This window comes from Homarus americanus, unplaced genomic scaffold (genome assembly GCF_018991925.1).
Source record: "Homarus americanus isolate GMGI-L3 unplaced genomic scaffold, GMGI_Hamer_2.0 scaffold36188, whole genome shotgun sequence".
NCBI classification, from domain to species: Eukaryota; Metazoa; Arthropoda; class Malacostraca; order Decapoda; family Nephropidae; genus Homarus; species Homarus americanus.
Genome location: NW_024718183.1, coordinates 3,335,150 through 3,360,626, shown reverse-complemented (window position 1 = coordinate 3,360,626; position 25,477 = coordinate 3,335,150). Strand labels below are relative to the sequence as shown.

Here is a 25,477-nt window from a genome sequence, read left to right as displayed (position 1 = left end):
AACGATTTCCTTCACACTATGACTAATTCTATCCATTCTTACGCTGATGATTCTACTCTTCGCTTTTCTTTACATTTGTCCCTTCCCCCTAACTCTCAAACTAGATCTGTTTCTAGAGTTGATATCATTTCATCTATCAATGCTGATCTGTGTAGCATCTCCGAATGAGGAGGTAGAAACTTGGTTAAATTCAATAGTAATTGTATATGTTCTGGGTACCAAGTTCTATCTACAGGAGCGAACACAAACACCTGTAGAGTTTTCGCAAGTTCTATTTACTGGACAAACAGAGATACACAAGCGAAACGGCTCTCCCTGATCTGTATGGGGGGTCAACTAGCCTTTCAGGCGACATGTGGCAAGTGATACATTAGCAGCTTCCATATGTCGCCAGACACATTAATTAAGCGTGTGGGACATGGTAAATTCATTGTCACACGCTGCTAGCTAGGCTGAAGAAATAATGTATATAAATGGAGCTCATACATAATATACATACACCTCCCTCTACCCCCCCCTATAGGCTCATAGCAAAGTCTTGAGCGGACCTTTTCTTTTGGATCCGTTCTGAGAGTCGAGGGACTTGATCACTGGGAAGGGTATGGGACTCAACACTGGTGGCGGGGTCAGCAGAAGGCGTTGTTACGGGACGGAAAAACGGCGATTCCTCCACCACACACGACCTCTGGGTAACCGCACCTGGTAGTCCCGTGACCTACCGAGACCCATGACTACACCCACTTTGTCCCAACGTAGGGAGGTCGGGTCCTGAACACGGACTTGGGTGCCGACACTCAACCTGGGGAGAGAACAGGCGTGGTCGTTGAAGCGGGCGACGACGTCTTGAACACGTTCGGCGGCTCGGCAATCACAATCCTCTGTCTTGGCCTGCCACTCCTTGGAGAAGGACTGAGGGTGAGCAGGGACACAAGAACGGAGGGGGTGTCCATACAAGACCTGGGCAGGGGAGCATCCGGTGTAATTGGGTTTGTTGCGGAGTTGAAGAAGACCCCGGTCGAAGGCCTTGCAGTCAATATTCCCAGATGGAGCCACCTTAAGGATGAGGTGCTTCAGGGATTTGACAGCAGCCTCAGCGTGGCCGTTGGACTGCGGGTAATGAGGCGATGACAACACATGCCGGATTCCCCTCGGTCAAGGAACACAGCAAAGTCCCGGCTTGTGAACTGAGGCCCTCCGTTGGTTTGCAGGCGCACAGGAACGCCCACGTCACGGAAGTAGTGGCGGAACTTGCTGATGGTGGCGGCAGACATCGTGTCATTACCTCACTTGATGACAACCGGCCAACCAGAGAGACGGTCGACGATAACAAGGAAGGACTTTCCTGACACAGAGAAAAAGTCGGCCGACACAGACTCAAAGAGGCGGGTGGGGTTGTCGTCACTCATGAAGGGTTCCTGCTGCTGGCTGGGTTGTAATACTTGGCAGGGCTCACACGCACGGACAACATTGGAGATGTCGGAGTCAATGCCGTTCCAGAACACAGTCTGTCGTGCAAGTCGTTTGGTGGCCTCAGCTCCACAGTGACTGTCGTGAAGGCGAGCCAAGACGTGGGGACGTGATGCTCCGTACAGAACAAGGTCCCCGTCGCAGTAGAGTTCATCGCGGAGTTTCCAATACGGGAGCAGGGTGTTGTGAAGGTCATAGCGGTTGCTTGGGAATCCATCCCTCACACACTCGACGAGTCGGACGTAGGAAGGGTCATCTCGGGCTGCTGTTCGAAGGTCCTCCATTGCCTTGTCATCTGGTGACAGGTCCGAACGAAGGGATTGGACGGCGTGTAGGGTGACCACAGTCCTGACGGAAAGAGCGAGGTCGGCGTCGAGCACATGGTCTTCTGGGGTAGGGCGGCTGACAGGAGAGCGGGATAAGGCATCAGGGATGCAGAGCTCCTTACCAGCACGCCACACTGCCGTGTAGATGTACGCCGAGAGCTTCTCCTTCAGACGCTGGAGGCGAGGGTTCTCAACGGCGTCGAGCGTGTAGTGGTTGAGGATCGGGACAAGCGGGCGATGGTCGGTTACTAGGTGAAAGTGTTGCAGGCCTATGAGGTAAAACCTGCACTTGGACATCGCCCAAACCACAGCCAACAGCTCCAACTCAATAGTGGCGTAGCACGTCTCGGTGTCAGAGAGGAAACGCGAGCCACACTGGACAAGCCGGAACTGCCCTCCACCATGATCCTACTCACTGCGCCATGTATATGTTCTGGGTACCAAGTTCTATCTACAGGAGTGAACACAAACACCTGTAGAGTTTTCGTAAGTTCTATTTACTGGACAAACAGAGATACACAAGCGAAACGGCTCTCCCTGATCTGTCTCCCGGGTCACCTAGCCTTTCAGGCGACATGTGGCAAGTGATACATTAGCAGCTTCCATATGTCGCCAGGCACATTAATTAAGCGTGTGGGACATGGTAAATACATTGCCACACGCTGCTAGCTAGGCTGAATAATTAATGTATATAAATGGAGCACATACATAATATACATACAGCATACATAATATACATACAGTAATAAAACACAGTATTTACCAATTACACTTTCCAAATTAGGTGATCTCCCACCAATCACATTTCAGGACGCAATCATTCTGCAAAATTCTAAACTTGATATGCTAGGCCTCATCTTTTTCTCTAAAATGTCATGGAAGCCACACATCCACAAAATTGCCTAAGCTGCCCCCTGAAAGCTGGGAATGCTGTACAGATGCCGTAGTTACTTCGCTCCTGAGCAGTTGTTTCAAGTTTATAAGAGATTCATTCCTCCTAACTTAGAGTACTGCTGTCATATCTGGGGTGGTTCTTTCTCTGCTCAACTGTTAGATAGGGTGGAATCAACGGGATTTCGTCGTATTAACTGTCATTCTTTAGTTGATAATCTTTCTTCCCTTTCTTTTCGCCGCAATGTTACTTCACTTTCTCTCCTTTACAGGTACTTTAACGGGCAATGTTCTGTGGATTTGGTATCTTCTGTACCGCCGGCAAGGCCGTGGGCTTGTAACACTCGTCTTGCCCGCGGTGCCCACCGTTTCTGTGTGGATGTCGGTCACACTAGAATAACCCGTTATAATACATCCTTCTTTCCTCACACAGCCAAACTGTGGAGTGCTCTGGCTTCTTCTGTGTTTCCATACTCTTACAATCTGCCTCACTTGAAAAAGCTGGTTTTCCGGCAACTTCGTGGTGTAGATTAATATAATCTTTTTCTCTTCTATTTTTAATATATTTTTACTCATTTCTTCGCCCCTGAGGCCCCGTTGTGGGTTGATGACCTGTGGCCGGGTGGGCTATTCCCCGTAAAATAATAAAAATATGTATCAGAGTGAATCGCCTGCTTGTCCAATTAACCAGTCCGTTCACACATATTTATATTTGGGTTTTAAGTAACGAAACCCAAACGGTAGTTCCTTTGTTTTATTATAAAAGGTTGTAGATATAATTCCTGAGTGTATATCAACCGTAAGTCTCACTGTCTAGGAGTGAATGAGAAGGGGACGGCGTTTATGTATGATAAACGTTAGGTCACGTCCTTACGATATGAGTTGAGGTGAGCTACTGAAGCTTAGGGGCATCGCAGCGCGTGCTTACAGAAATGCTGAGCTATGGGTCTCGCCCTCTTGGGTGAGTTGCCCGCTCACGTGTCCATCTCATGTCTTACTCATAGACAGTGGAAAGTTACAGGGTGGTGAATCTGACTATAATATCAGATGTATTGACCCATTTATATAATACGTTCTGTTGATGAGACAGGGGCCCATTACAAGAGCCTCTTCATTCGAGGAGAGGTTAATAATAATAATAATAATAATAATAATAATAATAATAATAATAATAATAATAATAATAATAATAATAATAATAATAATAATAATAATAATAATAATAATAATAATAATGATGACTTTTAAGATCCAAGGAAGTAAAGGGGAGGGGAGTAGGATAAGGAATAGAGGAGGAGGGAGAATGGAGTGGGACCGAAGAAAGAAGACTTAGGAGGGAGTAAGGGGGGGAAAGGAGATAGGAGGGGGAGTTAGGAGGGCGGGGTAAGGAAGTAGGAGGGAGTGGGAGAAGTGAAGCCATCTGGCGTCAACTTACTGTACCTCAACATATTCCTTGAGGGAGCATAAGAATACATCTGGGGATAATTGACAGGCCTGAGAAAGGACCCCTGCTTCTCTGGGTCAGAGTGAGGTCATGTTGTTGGTGGTGGTTTTCTAACAAGTGTGGTAAACTCAGGGAAGTGTCACCAGGATGCAGTAAACTAGGACTCCAAACAGTTGTTACTAAAACAAGCAGGTGTGGACTCATCTGTGGTGTGACACAGGGAGATGCAGTGGAGTTCCGTGAGGTGTTCACCTTTGGGAGTGACTCCGTGGGCGTGGCGGCCGAGGAGGTGGTGGGGGCGTGGCGACCTGGACACGCCTTCAACCTCCCTTACAGAGGCGACATCATCGCCCCAAGAGACTTCCAGGGCAACCCCGTCAGAATCGCCGTCATTCAGGTAACATTAAAGAATTTTGTATATATAAACTATGGCTACATGTTCCAGTCCAGCTAAGACTCTCAGGGGTTACAGTAACAAGCCACACCCACTTCACCAAGCTACTGTGTTATTACACAGTATTCATCTCTACCAGCACTCAAACACTCAACAGTAGCATCATTATGTGCCTGAAAACACAACTCTAGCCGTTAACTGTCATGCATGGGTATTAGGTTCATAATTTACATGTACGAGTATACCCCAGTGTGGCTTATCTCTCAGTTTATATATATGCCAGTCTAACAAGGCTGGGGACTTGAGGCTGCTTATCAACTTGTGTGTCAGAATGTTTACAAGCACATCTGAGTGTATGTATTGATAATCGAATAACATAATAAACAAAGAACTGAACATTTATTTACCTGTGCAGATTGGGGATGTAAGTTACTTGTTTTTTCTTGACTCTTAAATTATTGAACGGAGGAATTAGCTACCGAGTGTCGATATAAATAATAGTTTGGTAATCCATATCAGCGGTCGCGGCCACTTATGTACATTTTCTGTGGAGTAATTGAGAGTGATGGATGATTCTGTTAGTTATTGTAGTCTGTGTGTTGCGAATTCGTATTCAGGGACAAGTTGTTGGAACTTCCAATAACTTGCTTAGACATAAGTCATTGACTCTTCAGGCTTCTACGCCCTCCTTGACTCTTCAGGCTTCTACGCCCTCCTTGACTCTTCAGGCTTCTACGCCCTCCTTGACTCTTCAGGCTTCTACGCCATTAACTCATGAGACATAAGGCAAGCATGAACTTAGCATGCTTCCCTGTTGGGCGCTGTAAACGCTTCTGCGCTTCACCTTACACAAGGATATAGGGGAGTGCCCAATAAAAAAAAACAAAAAAACAAAACAAATTGTAGTCAATATTCTCCCCAGACCTGAACTTGATGATGATCTAATCCTTAAAACACTAGTATTGTGTGTGTGTGTGTGTGTGTGTGTGTGTGTGTGTGTGTGTGTGTGTGTGTGTGTGTGTGTAATAATAATAATAATAATTAACGGTTTATTGAAAAAATCGGCAGCCCGAAGGCTGAAAATATACATTGGACAAAAATGACTAATTACATACAAAGACATGGGGTGGGTGGGTCGTTTAACAAAAACTTTCATTACTGAAAGAAGAAGGAACATAAATTGAACATACAAATTATTATAGTTTACAGTTGATGACCCGGGCCTGGACTGGTCATGGAGACACCAGGTGGTGTGGTGTTCACGTTTGTGTGTTTGTGTGTGTACACTCGGATGATCAGTGTTGCTTTGTGTGTTCCTACAGAATCCACCGTATGTGTTCCTGGAGAGGGACAAGGACGGGGCACTACAACCATCGGGGTATTTGGTGGACCTCATGACCATCCTTCAGCAACAGCTTAACTTCACGTCAGTATCTCACATCCTTCCCACCACTCCTCTACTAGCCCTCCCCCCTCCACTCCCCCTCCCCTCCAATCCACTCCTCCTCCCCCTCCCCACCATTCCTCTAACCCCCTCCCCGACACACACACACACACACATATATTGGCTCAGGGCCCAGATTCGCTCATGGGTTATGAATTTCATAAGCATTTAAGGAGTTCATATATCCTGCAGTGGTAATGCACTAGAGCTTCCAAGACAACAACTCAATTTATAATTATTGACTTTTCTTGGTAACATACGCTGGTTCCGGAGGTCTTGTAAGCTTCTGCATCGTGGAAATGATGTTACGTAACTCCCACTTTCTAATTTACTATAGGACTAGGCTTGTGTCTGTCTGTCTGTCTGTCTGTCTGTGTGTGTGTCTGTTCTGGGCAGCCGAAACGGCACAATCGTTTTTCATCAAACTTGGTGGATAAATCGCAAACAATTCATAGCGTGGAACAAACCTGGTCCCATGTCGGTGGTTTCTTTAGGAAGGCATTAATTAACAATTTTATTTACGCTGGCAAAAGATGTCACTGTACTCTGTCAGCCGGCAGAAGGATTGCAGTTATCGTACGGCTCCCTCCTCCTCCTCCCACTTTTTCTCTTAGCCTTATTTTTTTTGTAATGTTGTTTGGATTAGTAAGGGAAGGAAGATGAGTAAATAGAAGAATAAAGAAGGGGAAACAGACAATAGTTAGAGATAATGGGTGTGGGGGGAGCTGAGCTTCATCATGCGCCTGGATGCGCAGTTTCAACATTACCAAAGCATTTTCGGACCTTACGAGGCGACAGTGTATACTTATTCCTGTGGCTGACTGTACATGGAAAAAGAGAAGACATAAAAAGATAATAACAGGAATGCATGGAGAAGATAGAAAGGAAGAAGAGAAGGAGAAGAAACATTATTATCCTTAAGAGGCGAACGAGGAAAGATGGGAGAGAGGGATAGTGAGAGGTGGAGGTATGAATGGGGGGATGTGTTTTTTAAAGTTCCCAGAATACCATATTAAAATCACATATTTAATAGGGAAGAAAAAGTACTAAATATGATGAGTAGTGTAATGGAGAGACATAGAGATATATAAATAAAGATAGATATAGTACGGATAAAAATGGAGAGAGAGAGAGAGAGAGAGAGAGAGAGAGAGAGAGAGAGAGAGAGAGAGAGAGAGAGAGAGAGAAGGACAAACAAAAAGACATAACACAGACAGATTCAAGGACACACAGAAAGACAGACAGATAGACAGACACATACATAGAGACAGACAGACATCACTACACAAGGTGAATATAGACAGTGAAACAGACAGGAGGATCACAAAAATAGACAGATTCATACATGCACAAATAGACAATATGGCAAGTAATATGACAGACAGACAGCTGACTGACTGGTTCACATTAGACAAACAGGCAGACACACGCCAACAACAGATAAGACAGACAGATTTGACGACACAAAGAGTACAGACTGGCTTACATTCAAACACCACGCAGATGAACAGACAGTTGGGATGGCAATAGAAAGGACGGATAGACTTCAGACAGATTAGAAGGCATTTATAAACAAGAATAACACCAAATTGACCATAGCTGCGTCAGTGAGGGTAGGAGGTCTTACATCCACCAGCTTAAATAATAAGACGCATTGAAACTAAAACCCTCGCTTGGAAAGAACATCGATGGTCGGTCAGTCATGTGAGATGGGCCTAAAACTGACTAACGTAGATGATGACTTAACACAGGTGATGACTTAAGCAGATGGTGACTAATCTAACCATAATCAACGTCACCTCTTTTCATAATTTAATTTATCTCGGAATGATCATCGGTGATTCATAATAATAATTTTTTTTATGATTTTAACCTCTCCTTATGGCGAATATTTCTTTAACTAATTATTCTAACCTATATTCTATTCCTTCTTATAGTATATTAGATACTGTAAATATCACGACCACGACCATGATTATAACAACCACGCCCATGATTATAACAACCACGACCATGATTATAACAACCACGACCATGAATATAACAACCACGACCATGACTATAACAACCAGGACCAAGATTATAACAACCAGGACCATGATTATAACACACATAACAACCACGACCATGATTATAACACCCACATAACAACCACGACCATATAAAACAAGCACGACCATGATTATAACTCCCACATAACAACCACGACCATGATTAAAACAAGACGACCATGATTATAACACCCATAACAACCACGACCATGATTAAACAAGCACGACCATGATTATAACACCTCATAACAACCACGACCATGATTATAACAACACGACTATGATTATAATACCCACGACTATGATTATAACAACCAGGACCATGATGATAACAACCATGACTATGATTATAACAACCACGACCATGATTATAACAACCACGACCATGATTATAACACCCACATAACAACCACGACCTTGATTAAAACAAGCACGACCATGATTATAACACCCACATAACAACCACGACCATGATTAAAACAAGCACGACCATGATTATAACACCCAACAACCACGACCATGATTATAACAACCACGACTATGATTATAATACCCACGACTATGATTATAACAACCAGGACCATGATGATAACAACCATGACTATGATTATAACAACCACGACCATGAGTATAACAACCACGACCATGATTATAACACCCACATAACAACCACGACCTGATTAAAACAAGCACGACCATGATTATAACACCCACATAACAACCACGACCTTGATTAAAACAAGCACGACCATGATTATAACACCCACATAACAACACACCATGATTAAAACAAGCACGACCATGATTATAACACCCATAAAACCACGACCATGATTATAACAACCACGACTATGATTATAACAACCAGACCATGATGATAACAACCATGACTATGATTATAACAACCACGACATGAGTATAACAACCACGCATGAGTAACACCCATGATTATAACACCACATAACAACCACAACCTGATTAAAACAAGCACGCTATAACACCAACCACGACCTGTAACAAGCGATGATTATAACACCCACATAACAACACGACCATGATTAAAAAAAGCACGACCATGATTATAACAACCACGACTATGATTATAACATCCACGACCATGAATATAACAAACACGACCATGATTATAATAACAGACCATGAATATAACAACCACGACCATGATTATAGCGCACGACCATGATTATAACAACCACGACATGATTTTAATCACGCATGATTAATAACCACGACTATGATTATAAATGCCACGACTATGATCATAACCACGACTATGATTATAACAGCCACGACCATGATTATAACAACCACGGCCATGATTATAACAACCACGACCATGATTATAACAACCACGACCATGAATATAACAACCACGACTTTTTGACTATAAAAACCACTACCATGATTATAATAACCACGACCATGATTATAGTAACCACGACTATGACTATAACAACCACGACCATGATTATAACAACCACGAAAATGATTATAACAGCCACGACCATGATTATAACAACCACGGCCATGATTATAACAACCACGACCATGATTATAACAACCACGACCATGAATATAACAACCACGACTTTTTGACTATAAAAACCACTACCATGATTATAATAACCACGACCATGATTATAGTAACCACGACTATGACTATAACAAGCACGACCATGATTATAACAACCACGAAAATGATTATAACAACCACGACCATGGTTATAACAACTACGACCACGATTACAACAACCACGACACTGATTATAACAACTACGACCACGATTACAACAACCACGACACTGATTATAACAGCCACGACCATGATTATAACAACCATGACTATGATTATAACAACTTACGACCATGGTTATAAACCACGACATGATTATACCAACCACGACCATGATTATAACAACCATGACCATGATTATAACAACTACGACATGATTATATCAAACACTCCACCATGATTATAACAACCACGACTATGATTATTATAACAACCACGACTATGATTATAAAATCCACGATCATGATTTATAAATAATTCCACGACTATGATTATAACAACCACGACCATGATTACAACAAATCCACGACCATGATTATAACACCCACATAACAAATTCAATGACCATGATGATAACAACTATGACTATGATTATAATAACCACGACCATGAGTATATAATCACACGACCATGATTATAACACCCACATAACAACCACGACCTTGGATAAAAGTCAAGCACGACCATGATTATAACACCCACATAACAACCACGACCATGATTATAACAACCACGACTATAATTATAACAAGCACGACCATGAATATAGCAAGCACAACCATGAATATAACAACCACGAAAATGCTTATAACAACCACGACTATGACTATAACAACCACAACCATGATTATAACACTCACGACCAAGATTATAACAACCACGACTATGATTATAGCAACCACGACTATGATTATAGCAACATCGATCATGACTATAACAACCACGACCATGATTATAACAACCACGACCATGATTATAACAACCACGACCATGATTATAACAACCACGACCATGATTATAACAACCACGACCATGACTATAACAACCACGACCATGATCATAACAACCACGACCATGAGTATAACAACCACGACTATGATTATAATAACCACGACTATGATTATAACAACCACGACCATGATTATAACAATCACGACTATGATTATAACAACCACGACCATGATTATAACACCCACGACTATGATTATAACAAATCCACGACTATGATTATAACAACCACGACTATGATTATAAATAACCACGACTATGATTATACTAACCACGATCATGATTATATAACCACGACTATGATTATAACAACCACGACTATGATTATAACAAATCCATGACCATGAATATAACAACCACGACCATGATTATAGCAAGCACGACCATGATTATAAAAGCCACGACCATGATTATAACAACCACGAATATGATTACAACAACACGACCTTGATTATAACATCCACGACTACGATTATAACAACCACGACTATGATTATAACAACCACAATTATGATTATAACATCCAGGACCATGATTATAACAACCAGGACCATGATTATATCAACCAGGACCATGATTATAACAACCACGACCATTATTATAACAACCACGACCATGATTATAACAACCACGACTATAATTATAACAACCACGACCATGATTATAACAACCACGACCATGATTATAATAACCGCGACCATGATTATAACAACCACGACCATGATTATATCACTCACGACCATGATTATAACAACCACGACTATGATTATAAATACCACGACTATGATCATAACCACGACCATGATTATAACAACCGCGACCATGATTATAACAACCGCGACCATGATTATAACACTCACGACCATGATTATAACAACCACGACTATGATTATAACAACCACGACTATCATTATAACAACCACAACCATGATTATAACAACCACAACCATGATTATAACAACCACAACCATGATTATAACATCCACGACCATGGTTATAACAACCACGACCATGGTTATAACAACCTCGACCATCTGGACAACGACGTCGCTGTACCCTGTTAGCCGGGCCGCAGTTGCGCGCTAGCCAAGCATGAGCGTTTGAACTTTCACGCCTTGGTAAACTGTACCACCGGACTCGCCACCGAGCACGAAGGGCCCACGATCACTTGTTTCAACTATACAACTTGTACCAAAACACACAGACCTGCCAGACGGACCCCAAGAATCACTAGTGGGCAGGGCATGAAGGATGAAGGGAAATTGCAGGGTAAAGCATGGTGAAAAACTGATCATATAATAATAAAATTATGTGTCTACGTGATTTGTATGGGAAAATTAATTATTTATAGTAAATTCTCCTCCGAAAATACTGCCGAGTCACCACATCTGCCCTGTTTGTTTACGACAACTCTCTTGGTCGGAGCGTGCTCTCGCGTCCACAAAAACTGTAAAATTGCACCATGATGCTTTAACAAAGTTGCTTTTATTGGTACCAGATATCAAAGAACTTAACTAAAAAAATTAAATTGTGAACCTAGATCCTTAACCAACAAATAAAGCAGTACCTTTGTATGAAATTTTAACAAAATCAATGGCATGACCTACTGTGTCAAAACGCAATGTCAGGTATTATTTTTGACGTCAAACGACACATTTTTTGGGGGGGGGGGGTGAAAACTAACATGATTATATTGCAAATATAGTTTATATTTTTAAGAAAGTGTATACTGTATAAAGGTGATTTAAAACTTATGGGCACAGCATATTTGACTTAAATATTATAATTACCTTTCATTATTTCAAGAGTCGTAAATTAACACTAATTACTCGAATTTTTTAATTGTGAACCCAGATCCTTAATTAGCAAGTAAAATAGTACATTTGTAGGATATTTGAACAAACTCCATGATAACATATGACTCCCAAGTACCGATAAGCAAAGGTCACGATAATTTTTTACGTCAAACAGCATTTAGTTGGAAAGTGAAAACTAACGTGTTTATACAATAAAGATTGTGCATTATATTTTTCTTTATTGGTTGACTGTCCATTTCTTCGTCAATCACATGGAGATAAGAAGAACATGAGAAAATAAAGAGTCTGCAATAGGCCGGTTGGCCTATGCTTGACAGTTCCTGTCAAGAGTTACACCCACTCTCTAACGTCCATGAATCTATCTAGCCTCCCTTTAAAACTTCCAGCGTCCCAGCACTTGCTACAAAGTTGCTAAGCTTGTTCCACTCGTCTACCACCCTATTTGTGAACCAGTTCCTTCCTATCTCCCTCCTAAACCTAAACTTATCCAACTTAAATCCGTTGCTACGAGTCCTATCCTGCTCGGATATTATAAGAACTTTATCGATATCTGCTTTATTGATTATTTTCACCCACTAAAGTTCTTCTATCATATCTCCCCGCACTTTTCGTCTTTCTAAAAAATGCATGTTTCTTTAATCTCTCTTGATATGGAAGGTTTCTAAGTCCCGGAATCATTTTCGTCATTCTTCGCTGCACCGACTCCGGTGAATTGATATCCATTCTATAATAAGGGCGCCAGAACTGAACAGTATATTCGAGGTGCGGCCTGACTAGTGCAAGATATAACTGCAATATGACCTTCGCACTCTTATTTCTTACACTTCTAGATATAAAACCTAATACTGTACTCTGTTTGCCTTATTTCAAACATTAACGCACTGTTTTCTAGGCCGAAGGTCCGGGCTTACAAGTACCCCTAAGTCTCTTTTACAAGTCGACTTCTCTAGTTTGATGTTGTTAAGGCTATATACATTGACAGTATTTGTGCTTCCAATATTAAATACGCTGCACTTGCTGGTATTGAATTTCATATGTCAATTTTCTGTCCACTCCTGCAGTTTATTTAAATCCTCCTGTAGTGCATTTGCATCCTGCCCTGAATTAATCTGCCGCCCTATTTTGGTGTCATCCGCAAACTTGCTTATGTCACTGCTGATCCCAGTATCTAGATCGTTTATCGTCCCCTAGGGAGCCCCCACTAGTTACACAGCTCTACTCAGATTTAAAGCCTCCTTCGCAGACCCTCTGTGTTCTATCGGTGATCCACGATTTTATCCAATTAAAAACTTTCCCCTCAACACCATAAGCCTTAACTTTTCTCAGAAGCCTCTGATGCTGTACTCTGTCAAACACTAATACCTCATAGACTTTCCTAAAAAACGTGAGAAAATTTGTTAGACAAGATTTTCCCTTTGTAAACCCATGTTGAGAGTCGTAGATTAATTTGATTTTCTCTAAATACGATCGGATGCTACTTGCAATAATTGATTCAAGAAATTTCCCCACTACTGACGTCAAACTAATCGGCCGGTAATTTGACGCTGATGCTCTTTCAAAACTCAAGGGAAAATTTTATCTTTCCCTGGTGGTTTTGTCTTCTTTAATTTATTTATCTTCTTAAGAACATCCTCTTTTCTGATAGTGATATCCTTTAGTTTCTCTTGTTCATTTCCCCTTAATATCAGTTCCACCTCTGGCATTTCCTAGTGAATTTCTTCTGTGAAAACTGATAAAAATTAGCTGTTTAATGCTTTGTTTATTTTTTCACTATCATTGATCACTTTCCCCCTCTCTAACTTTAAAGACCCCAATTTTCCTTAATCTTTGTCCTATATACCTGGAAAAATCCATTGGGATTCGGCTTGGATTCTCTTGCTATCCTGATTTCGTAGTCCTTCTTTGCCTTCCTTACATTTTTTTTAACATTCCTAGAGAGTTCATTATACCTATTTCTGAGATGCTCCTCCCCTCCCTTTAATTTCTTATAAATTCCTTTCTTTATTCCTATGTAACGTTTAAGTTTTTTAGTCATCCACCTTGGCTCATTCTTATTTGACCTAATTTTTCTGTATGGTATATTTTGTTAATGTGCTTTACGTAGTATACGAGTGAATTTAGTATTGTCGTCATCAACTGTTGTGTCGCTGGTGACCTCACCAGATCCTACCGGAGACTGACCTGACTGTTCCCAGGTGACCTCATTTAGGTACCTTCTTATCCCCTCATAATCCGCTGATCGAAAGTCTGGGACTCTGGCCATATTGTCATTATTTTTCGTTTCCCAATTTAGGGTGAACCTGATTTGTCTGTGATCACTGTTCCCTAGTTCTTCCCCTACTGTGATATCTCTGATAATATTTTCTTTATTTGTTAATACTAGGTCTAATATATTGTCACCTCTAGTAGGTTCTGTAATTAGTTGTTTTAAAAAAAATTCCCTGTACTGCGTCGAGGACGTCTTCAGATTCATGTTGTCCCAGTCAATATTTCTGAAGTTGAAATCCCCCATAATGCACAGGTTGTATTTTGCTGCCCTACTCATTTGCTGCCATATGGGCTGAGCTGCTTCTTTCCCAAGACTTGGGGGCCTGTAAATCACTCCCATAATTAGTTTTTCTCTTCCTTCCGCAATTTCTACCCATACAGACTTGGTTCCTATTTCACCCTTTTTGTATTATTAATACAACATTTTAATATATCCCTGATGAAGAGTGCGACCCCTCCCCCCTCCCTACCTTCCTTGTTCTTGTGAAAAAGGTTGTAACCTACTATGTGGTACTCTGATAAAAAGTTCTTGCTCGCCAGATTCATCCAAGTTTCGGTGATTGCTATGACGTCTACATTCTCGGCACATACAACCGCTCTTAGCAAGTCTATTTTATTTGTAACGCTCCTACTGTTTGTATAGCATACATTTAAACCTACCCTTCTCTGGTCCTGTTTTACCCCTTGTCCTGAGTACCCAATTCGACATCTGCTTGTTTTTTTACTCCCACTTACCCTAACCTCTCTCTAATGGTGAAACCCCCCTTCAGAGTGACAATTTCATGCTCCTGCGATGTAGACAACGTCTTTACCCCCGCACGAGATAAGTGTACCCCTCACGATTGTACAGGTAGTCATTGCCATAGAATCGTCGCCAGTTATCACTGAACGCCCAACCATTGCTTGCACAATGTTTTTCCAGTAGGCAATTTAGAGCAATTGCCCTGGACAGCAATTCATCGCCAGCTCCTCTTCTAGGCAAGACATCACATACTATCGGGATCCCTCCCCTATCTCTAACCTTCCCTAGCACCTCCCTATACCTCCTAAAAAATTCCTCACTCCTAACCTTTCCTATGTCGTTGCCTCCTACACTGAGCCACACTACTGGCTTGGTACCCTTCCCTGACAAGACCCTATCCATCCTCTCAGCTACATGCCCTATCCCAGCCCCAGGAAAACACACCCTAGTGTCATGGGTTGCGTTAGGCTTACTGACGCAACCAAGTTTGTTTTACTAGAGATATGGCACCCGGCGAGCCATGACTACGACATATTTTTTTCCATTATTGGTACATTAGCCAGTCTATAGGGGGAGGTCTTTGAGACAGTGTTGTACTGTTCATCGCCTCACTCCCCAAAACCACATTTTGAGTAGTATCCCCTAGGCCATGGGTTAGTTAAGACGTCGTGCCCATCCTCTCCCTCCTGAAGGGAGCGGGACACCACACAGAGTCCTCCACCGCCACCCCGTCCTGTGGACCGTCAGTGACACGAGACTAAGTGTGTTAACCTAGGTTGTTATCCCCGTGGAAAATCATGTGTGGAAGCCTGGTTGTGACAAAAGCAATCCAGGCTGGCCTATTAAACCTAAGTGGTTAATCAAGTCACGCTTACCAGTTCTCCTTGCCACGACAACCGTCTACAGTGACTGTCAGTGACACGAGACTATGTGTGGTAACCCAAGAGTACCTGGTTGCAACAAGAGCAAGATCACTTAAAGAATTAAAGCTCTGTTTAGTCATACCCATAGTAGAGTAATCACACGCGTCCCCAAGTTGAAAATGTCCTCTTCAGAAGATTAATTTTATTACAGCGTGAATGTGAGTGACTCATATATCCATGCAAATTGTAAATCATTGTAGGGAAGCTTGACAAATAAATGTAAGTGCAATTATCTGCCCGTATCTGTGATCCTATCTTATTATTACTAAAGGTAATAATGGATGTTGGAAATTAATGGGACTCATTAAATCATTTATTAAGTATAAATCATAGAATGTCGGGTGGTGGAGTGAATTTCTACGTAGATACACCATAATCTCCTGTAAGTAACCAGTGTGAAGGTATCGAACTCTACGGTAAGAAATATAAGAAACACAATATAATATAACCTTTATATAACATCCACACTTAAACAACCAAAATCCATGACACCTAGTCCATCGTTTCCTATCTCTTTCACAAAAAAATCCTATACAAGAACCTCACCTGGCTGTCCCCAACTACCACGACCTTAACACTGGGCAGGGTCTGAACAAATGCCTTTTTCTCTCCTGGCACCACACCGTCCTGCCTCTTCTCTTCCTCGCCATCTTCCTCCAACACTTTGTAGGGGTTACAGCACTCCACACCCTGGTCAGCTTTCCGGAGTCTGACCTTAGTCCCCTTGGAGACAACTACTCTCCACTCCTGCTCCTCCTAACCCTGCTTCTTAGGTGTCCTGCTAGGCAGAACACCCACCTGAAGGTGTTCAGTCCTGAGGGCTTCATTTTCCCCCCTTCAAAACGTCCATCTCTCTCCGCAACTGCTCCAGCTGCAGCTCATTCGACAGAATGGACGGGGGATCGTCTCTCCCCACACACCGTCCATCTTCCCCCCGCAACACAACGGCCCACGGCTGCCCATAATGGACAGTCCCATTTACACCCAAACCCTATCGCCCATATATCCATCCAACCTATGTTTGAAGCTATCCAGCGTATTTGAGTTAATGATGATATTTGGTAACTTGTTCCACTCATCCACTACTCTATTTCCAAACCAGTGTTTACCTATTTCACGCCTAAATCTAAATTTGTCTAATTTAAAACCATTCTTATGGGTTTGCTCCTGGTTGGATAGTTTGAGTACCTTTGTAATGTCACATTTGTTTAGCCTGACTTCCTTTTATACACCTCTAACATAATGCCCCTCACTCTACGTCTCTCGATGGAGTGCAAATTAAGATGCTTTAACCTGTCTCTGTGCTCAAGGTTCCTAATGCCCGGGATTAGTCTTGTCATTCTCCTCTGAATTCTTTTTTATGGATTCTACATCCATTCTGTAATACTTTGACCAGAATTGAACTGTATAATCCAAGTGAGGTCTCACAAGCGCAAGATATAGTTTTAGGATGACCTCGCTAGTCTTGTAACTAAAACTCCTTTGTATGAACCCAAGTACTCAATTAGCCTTGTTTCGAGCAAATACACATTGTTTACTTGGCTTAAGATTCCTACTTATCATTACTCCTAAGTCTTTCTCACAGTCAGATTTCTCTATAACATCGTTGTTCATCTGGTATCTGGTTTCTCTGTTTACATCTCCACATTGAATTTCATCTGCCATTTTTCAGACCATTCGAAAAATTTGTTTAGATCTTCCTGTAGTTTTGCGGAGTCCGTGTCAGATTTAATTACACGCCTTATTTTAGTGTCATCAGCAAATTTACTTATGTTGCTGTCCACGCCGATATCTATGTCGTTTATGTATATAATAGATAATAATGGTCCAAGTACTGAGCCTTGGGGTACCCCACTAAGTGACGTTACTCGAATCGGATTTAGTGCCGTGAATGCTCACTCACTGTTTCCTGTCCTGTAACCACGCCCTAATCCATTTTAGAATATCTCCTCCCATGAGCCTCCACTTTTCTTATTAGTCTTTCCTGGGGGACTCTATTGAAGGTTTGCTAAAGTCAAGATATACCACATCATAGTCATGCCCATCATCCACAGATAGGGGAAGCTGCCCAGCAGGAGCCAATGGATATCCACCGTACAAGATATATACACCTTACCAAGAGGTGGCCTAGGAGGTATTTGTGTCATAGCACATACTGTAGGTCATACGTTAAGTTAGGTTAGATTAGATTAGATTAGATTAGCTTCGGTTACCAAAGTACTTCACCAAATTTCATCAAAGTCACAATCTATAAAGATCGTCTCCTCACTGGCAGGACCTAACAGACAAAAGATCATCATTGTTTTCTTCCTGTAGGATACGGTGGGTGGAGACGCCGGACAATCAGTATGGTACACCGAGGAAGAACGGCAGCTGGACGGGTCTGGTCGGGCAGCTACAAAGACAGGTGAAGCTCTCTCTCTCTCTCTCTCTCTCTCTCTCTCTCTCTCTCTCTCTCTCTCTCTCTCTTTTTGTTATCTTGTTATCTCTGCCCCTTTGGCATTAGCATAATATGACCAAAGGATTTGGTTATGTTATGTTATGTTATATTAAAAAAAAAGAGGGTTATGTTTGCTTAGGTTAGGTTAGGTGTTTATTATGTTAGGTTTGATTAGGTTAAGTTAATTTACTTAGAATAGGTTACGGCTTAGTTTGATTTGATTAGGTTAGTTAGGTTAAGTGTATTAAATTTCGGCTAAGTTAGGGGAAAGTTACATGTTGTTTAGGTCTGGTAAGAGAGTTAACAAAGGTTATTGTAAATTAGACAAGGTTTTAATTTAGGTTAAGGATTGTCTTGTTTACATAACCTTCACACCTCTTGCGTCAACTCTCCCATTCTCAGTCATTTTTTCCATGAGTTGTCGTCTCTCCCAGAGTATATAAACATAATGTACATAGCCCACATTTATATAACCATTAGTGTCTCGTTCGAATGGGGCTAATACCTGTACACTCCTCCATCCACAGCTAGCGGATGTGTCTATAGCTCCTCTTAGCTTCACTATCCCACGGTCTAAGATAATTGACTTCTCGCCTCCCATCGACTTCACCAGCGTCCAGATTATAGTCCTCGATGACCACGGCGTACAGGCCTTGGACTGGGCTACTTACGCAAACACCTTTCACTGGTGGGTGACTATTGTAGGGAAGAATAGGCACCAGCTATGTTTACTCTATAGTTATGGTGATGTTTGGCATAATTACTCTCTCTCTCTCTCTCTCTCTCTCTCTCTCTCTCTCTCTCTCTCTCTCTCTCTCTCTCTCTCTCTCTTCCTCTCTCTTAGCAAAACATCGGTTACTTCTTCATTACTGCTGCTACTTATTGCCATGGTCTCCACTTATTGCCATGGTCTCTAATTATTGCCATGGTCTCAAATTATTGCCATGGCCTTTACTTATTGCCATGGTCTCTACTTATTGCCATGGTCTCTACTTACTGTATTACCATGGTCTCAAATTATTGCCATTGTCTCTACTTATTGCCATGGTCTCCACTTATTGCCATGGTCTCTAATTATTGCCATGGTCTCAAATTATTGCCATGGCCTTTACTTATTGCCATGGTCTCTACTTATTGCCATGGTCTCTACTTATTGCCATGGCCTCACTTATTGCCATGGCCTCTACTTATTGACGTGGTCTCTACTTATTGCCATGGCCTCTACTTATTGACGTGGTCTCTACTTATTGCCATGGCCTCTACTTATTGCCATGGTCTCTACTTATTGCCATGGTCTCACTTATTGCCATGGCCTCTACTTATTGACGTGGTCTCTACTTATTGCCATGGCCTCTACTTATTGCCATGGTTTCTCCTCACTAATCCTGGTGTCAACTGCTTGTTGCAGGAAGGTGTGGGTGGCAATTGTGGTGGTGTGGGCGGTGATGGGCGTTGGCGTGGTGCTTGTGTCACGCCCGTCGGTACAAGTAACTCTCTATAATTATCTCTTCTCCTTCGTGGGAGCCCTCGCCCAGCAAGGTGAGTCCTCCTCTTCCTACTCCTCCTACACATCCTCCTCCTCCTCTTCCTCCATTTTAAATTGTCATTAAAGTAACTACATATAAACCTGCCAGATGTGGCATGTTTGTTTATTTACTTACCCAGCTACTGGCACCACTGTGCTGAGCCACAAATGCCTACTTATTCATCAGTTGGTATGGCTTGACAGGGTCAGAGGTTGTTCCGCCGTGTTGGAGGGGCCGCCTCGTGTTCTTCGCCTTCTGGGTGGGTTCTGTGGTGCTCTACTTCTCCTACACAGCGCGTCTCACCTCCAAGCTGGCCACCGTCCACACACAACCGCCCTTTACCTCACTGAAGGAAGCCCTCACCTCTGCGGGCTACACCATCGCAGCTGAGGCTGGCACCGCCTACATCACTGACATGCAGGTAACCTCTTTGACTCCTATCTATCTCTATCTATTTATCTATCTATATCTATCTGCATATCTATCTATCTATCTATCTACTAGATAGCTTGGTAGATATAGATATAGATGCTATATCTATCTGACTTGGGATCAAATCCAAGCATTCAGCTTTGAAGCTGAAGTCATTAAAAAGAAACAATACCCTCAAAAGTTTTAAAGCCAAAGACCATGTTTAACTGGCGAATGGTTCGACAATTAGAAGACGTCACATCTTAAGGGTGAGAGAAACCCACAACGTGGACTCACTCAATCTTTATTGGTTGATATGGTCAAACCTGTAAAGAATGAGACACTTGTTATCTACTGATTACATTCCATTATATGTATACATTATACGTCAGTTAGTAAATACATTACTCTGTACACTGTGCCTTAGTTCACAACATTTCACCACAACACAAACACTCACTGTTCTTTCACTCACGTGTGCCGACTTATAGCTTCACTTAACTCCTAGTATCGTTCCAAGTTACTCCTGTGGTGGCTAGTGTGTGTTCACTCAAAAGAGCTGGCCGATACTGATCAGTGCCAGCTAGAGCGACCAACACCCCCACACAACTGGCGAGGTCACAGACCTGCCATATGTTTTATCATCTATGGCCGAGATGATAACGCCATCATCTCCTCGCTAAGTAAACAACGACACTTTCTCATTACTCTTATCACCTTCCCATAATTGCAATAACACTGAGTGAGGGCGGCAATAACACTATGTCTGCTCTCTCTCTCTCTCTCTCTCTCTCTCGTCCTTTACTCATATACGTGAGGTTCATTTCGTATTCTCAGTTTCCCTAGAGTACTCGTCCATTTGTTTCATTTCCTATAGTCTTAAGTTCTGACAAAGATTATATATTTATTCACTCAGAAGATATTATGTTTGTTTTCAAGAGAACACCTGTCAAATAAGATCATGTAAAAATTAGTCCCCTAAGCTTACTTTCCCTTAAGTTTAGTTATGGTAACGCTTACTTAAGCTAACCTACCTAATGCTCACCTTAACCTAGACAACTCCCTCCAGGTAGTGTTAGGAGATTTAATCATCAGGTGATATAAACTGGGGGATGGTAGGGGCCGATCTTCACATGATCTGTCGAGTCTAATACAATTCTCCGTGTTTACAGACTTCCCACGACGAGGGCCTCCAGCTCCTCTACGATCAGTTCTTAGATAAACCCTCCCTATTGGTGTCCAGTAACCAGGAAGCGATCGCCCTCCTCCAGAACTACAGGGTCAGTACCTCTTGTTACTAACACTCACTTCTATTTTAGAGCATCACTTAACCCAATACTAGAAAACAAAAATGGTAATTACGTATGAAATAATGACTTTGTTTCGATACATTTGTTTGCTGCAATTTTGATGGATTTGAGTTATGTATCACACAGACACTCCAAAAAGTATCTTTACAGAGTGGTCTGATGAATTTCAAAATGTCCACCGTGATTGTTGTTGTCTCGGTCGTGTTGTCAAAATAATTTGTTGGTTGTGTCATATTGTCTTACACAAAATCAAAAAGATGCGTTTTAGAGATTGTGTACTTGGATGTGAAGTAATGTGTCAAGGTGATAGAGCTCAGGTATTTTGGTGGTGGTGATCCAATACTGTGGTTGAGGTGGGGTATAGAAGCTTATAAACCACTGCCACTGTTGTTCATATTTTCCTCAGGGTAAGATTGCTTTCTTCCAACTCATAAACACAATATCGTATGAACTTCAGGGGAACTGTTCCTACAAGTTTTTGGGGCGCTACTTTGCCGAGTACAACTACGTCGGGTACCTGAAGAACCTATCCTTCGCCAACGTCCTCTCCAATTAGTAAGTTCTTCACCTGTTTGTCTGTCTCGTATTGCTTTCATTACTTGCACACACTGTTTCATCTACACCTGATATTCTCATTTTACTCGTGCATATTTTCCCTCCTTGCTATTTCCTTTACTCTTTGAGGAAGTTGGTTTAACTTCTTAAGGATGATGGTTTGACCCTTGAAGACCAATGGTTTAGATCCTTGAGGTTGATACTTTAACCTTATGAAGACAATAGTTTAATTCCATGAGGGCGATACTTTAAACCCATTGAACACGATAGGTTAACCTTTTCACCCTCAAGGGATAATAATGTTTTGTACTTTGCTCTACCAGATACAGTTCTTATTTATACGTCTTTTCACCTACAGTAGATATTTGATCATGTTTCTACTTATTCTTAATACCACTGACCACATCCCGGAGGAATCTAATTGTCACGGCCCAAGAATCCAGGAAGTCATTCAGAGTAATTTGGTATTTTGTGGTATATTAGAATCAGACCTTGACACCACTATCGGAGTTAATTTGTCTTTTTTTTTCTTTTTGTCACATATAAACAATGTGCTACTCATAACTGATTCTGAGGAGCTCAGAGAAGAGTATAAACATGACAGATTTATAGAGATGATGGATTTAAGTCGTTGTAGTTGACAATAACTATTTTCTCCATCCTCCTTCATGTTAAGTTCTGACACATCAGCATGTCGTGTCCCACCAGCCAGGATAGGACACCTTAGCATAACAGTGTCATTTTACCCTCAGTATCTTGAAGCTGTCAAACACGGGCATCATCCCCAAGCTGATGAGGAAGTGGTGGGGGAACACATACACCTGTGCCCCTGACAACGCCTTCCAGCATCTCGGGTTCTCCAAGACGGTCTCTGCTTTCGTCCTCCTAGGTGTCGGCATCTTCTCCAGCTTTATTGTCTTCCTCATTGAGATTACACTGAACGGTTTACGGTCAATTCGCCCACAAGTCCATTCGCCCACATTTTGAGTTTATTCGCCCGCACGTAGGAGTCGGTTCACCCACACCTGAAGTCAGTTCGCCCACACTTTGTCAAGTTCTACTTATGTTTATTCATGTACAAGATAACAATGTAATATATATAAATTAAGTCTCGGGTTGTTTAATGAGTTACTTTCAAGTATAAAAACCTATATAAGATACACAAACAAAAAAGTTTTAAAATGTCAATGATAGAAGTAACTGAATGGATTTAGGATGTTTGGTCACATAACAGCTGCTGACTGGTCCATTGAGATGGGCGCGAGCTCTCCTCTCGTTCCTCAAGTATTCGTCCCAAAGAGCAAATATTTTGGCCTGCAACTCGTGATACTTTCTTCGCTGGATCCTTCGGAGCTTCTTTTCTGATACCAGTCTTATGTACAGAGGTTAGTCTGGCCTCTTTGTGGAGAAGGTTAACAAGCAGATAAAACTGAAGGTGGCATCTTCCGGCAGCACGTTTATTCAGTCGGTTGTGCCATCCTTCAATGTCATTAATGGTACGCACGGACCGGTTGAAAATACTCCAGCTGGATGGTGGCCATGTGGAGCTGTGGATCATGTTCTTGATATATAATCTACCATAGTTTGTGGTGGGGCTGTGGTGGGTTGGCGGTCTCAGGCCAGCGGATGTCCTCCCTTAATTAACACTAACCTGGGTGTGTCTACTGTAGACCGGCTTGTTTGTTCAGGTGTCAGGAGTACTGGCTGTATAGCAGTTCCTTGAAATGACAAGGTCATAACGCCGGCTGGAGGCTAGAACTCTTCCCTTTCTGATCGTGACCTCTGTTAGGTCAGGTCTTAATCTCACCTTAGTCACTGTAGGGTGGGTCAGCTTACGTGGGTGAACACCTGCTCCCCTAGTTGCTGCTGTGTCTGTTATTCTACTGGTTTGGATGCTTTGGTCTGATAGATAAACATTATAAGTTCTTTACATTAATACATTACTAAACCTAATTAAAACGGGTAACAAAACAGGTGTGGGCGAACCTACTCCAAAGTGTGGGCGAAATGACTGGATTCCCCTGAACTACTTGTGGCCGTGTAGACCCTTAAGGAATTTTCTCATGAAAAAGAAGGCCAAAGCAAGCGAATAAAGCGACCGGAGAAGGACATCAAGGACCTTATCTTCGATACCTATCTCAAGCACTTGCCCGCCGAGATTTGTAATTAGTGATGCCTTCACCACCCGGAGTCGGAGCAACGAAGAATGACGAAAATGATTCCGGGACTTAGAAACCTTCCATATCAAAATAGGTTAAAGAAACTAAACTTACATTCCCTAGAAAGACGAAGAGTGCGGGGAGATATGATAGAAGTATTTAAGTGGGAGAAAGGAATCAATAAAGGAGATATAGATAAAGATTTTATAATATCCGAGCAGGATAGGACTCGTAGCACGGATTTAAGTTGGATAAGTTTAGGTTTAGGAGGGAGATAGGAAGGAACTGGTTCAAAAATAGGGTGGTGGACGAGTGGAACATGCTTAGCAACTTTGTAGTAAGTACTGGAACGCTGGAAGATTTTAAAAGGAGGCTAGATAGATTCATGGATGATAGAGAGTGGTAGTAACTTTCGACAGGAGCTGCCATGTCATCATATTTATGTACCGCTTCCAGTAACATATATATATATATATATATATATATATATATATATATATATATGTATACTGCCTCGTCTTTAAGTGGTTAGAGAGGATCAGTATCTCACATTTTCTCAATTTCAATGTCAGCCTCAAGAGGAACAAGTCAACAATGTCAGGAAATTCTCAGCATATTTCCTTCAGACGAAACCTTTCATTATATCTTATATTATGGTGTCACCATTTCATGTTATTATAGGATATATAAAACGAGTTCAATTCCATTGT

General features: G+C 41.9%; 1 protein-coding gene across 1 annotated transcript; it reads left to right on the top strand.

Moving 5' to 3' along the window:
- Nucleotides 1–22,224: 22,224 nt before the first annotated feature.
- On the top strand, nucleotides 22,225–24,843 carry LOC121859317. The gene is made up of 3 exons (XM_042356112.1): nucleotides 22,225–22,233; nucleotides 22,418–22,608; nucleotides 23,361–24,843. The coding sequence occupies exons 1-3, from the start codon at nucleotides 22,225–22,227 to the stop codon at nucleotides 23,593–23,595; spliced, it is 435 nt and encodes a 144-aa protein (XP_042212046.1). The 3' UTR covers nucleotides 23,596–24,843.
- The last annotated feature ends 634 nt before the right edge of the window (nucleotides 24,844–25,477 follow it).

Excerpts from the sequence above, each read along its gene's own strand:
- LOC121859317 (XM_042356112.1), top strand. Across the intron at positions 22,609-23,360 it reads GCCAACGTCCTCTCCAATTA|TATCTTGAAGCTGTCAAACA; the intron begins GTAAGTTCTTCA and ends TTTTACCCTCAG.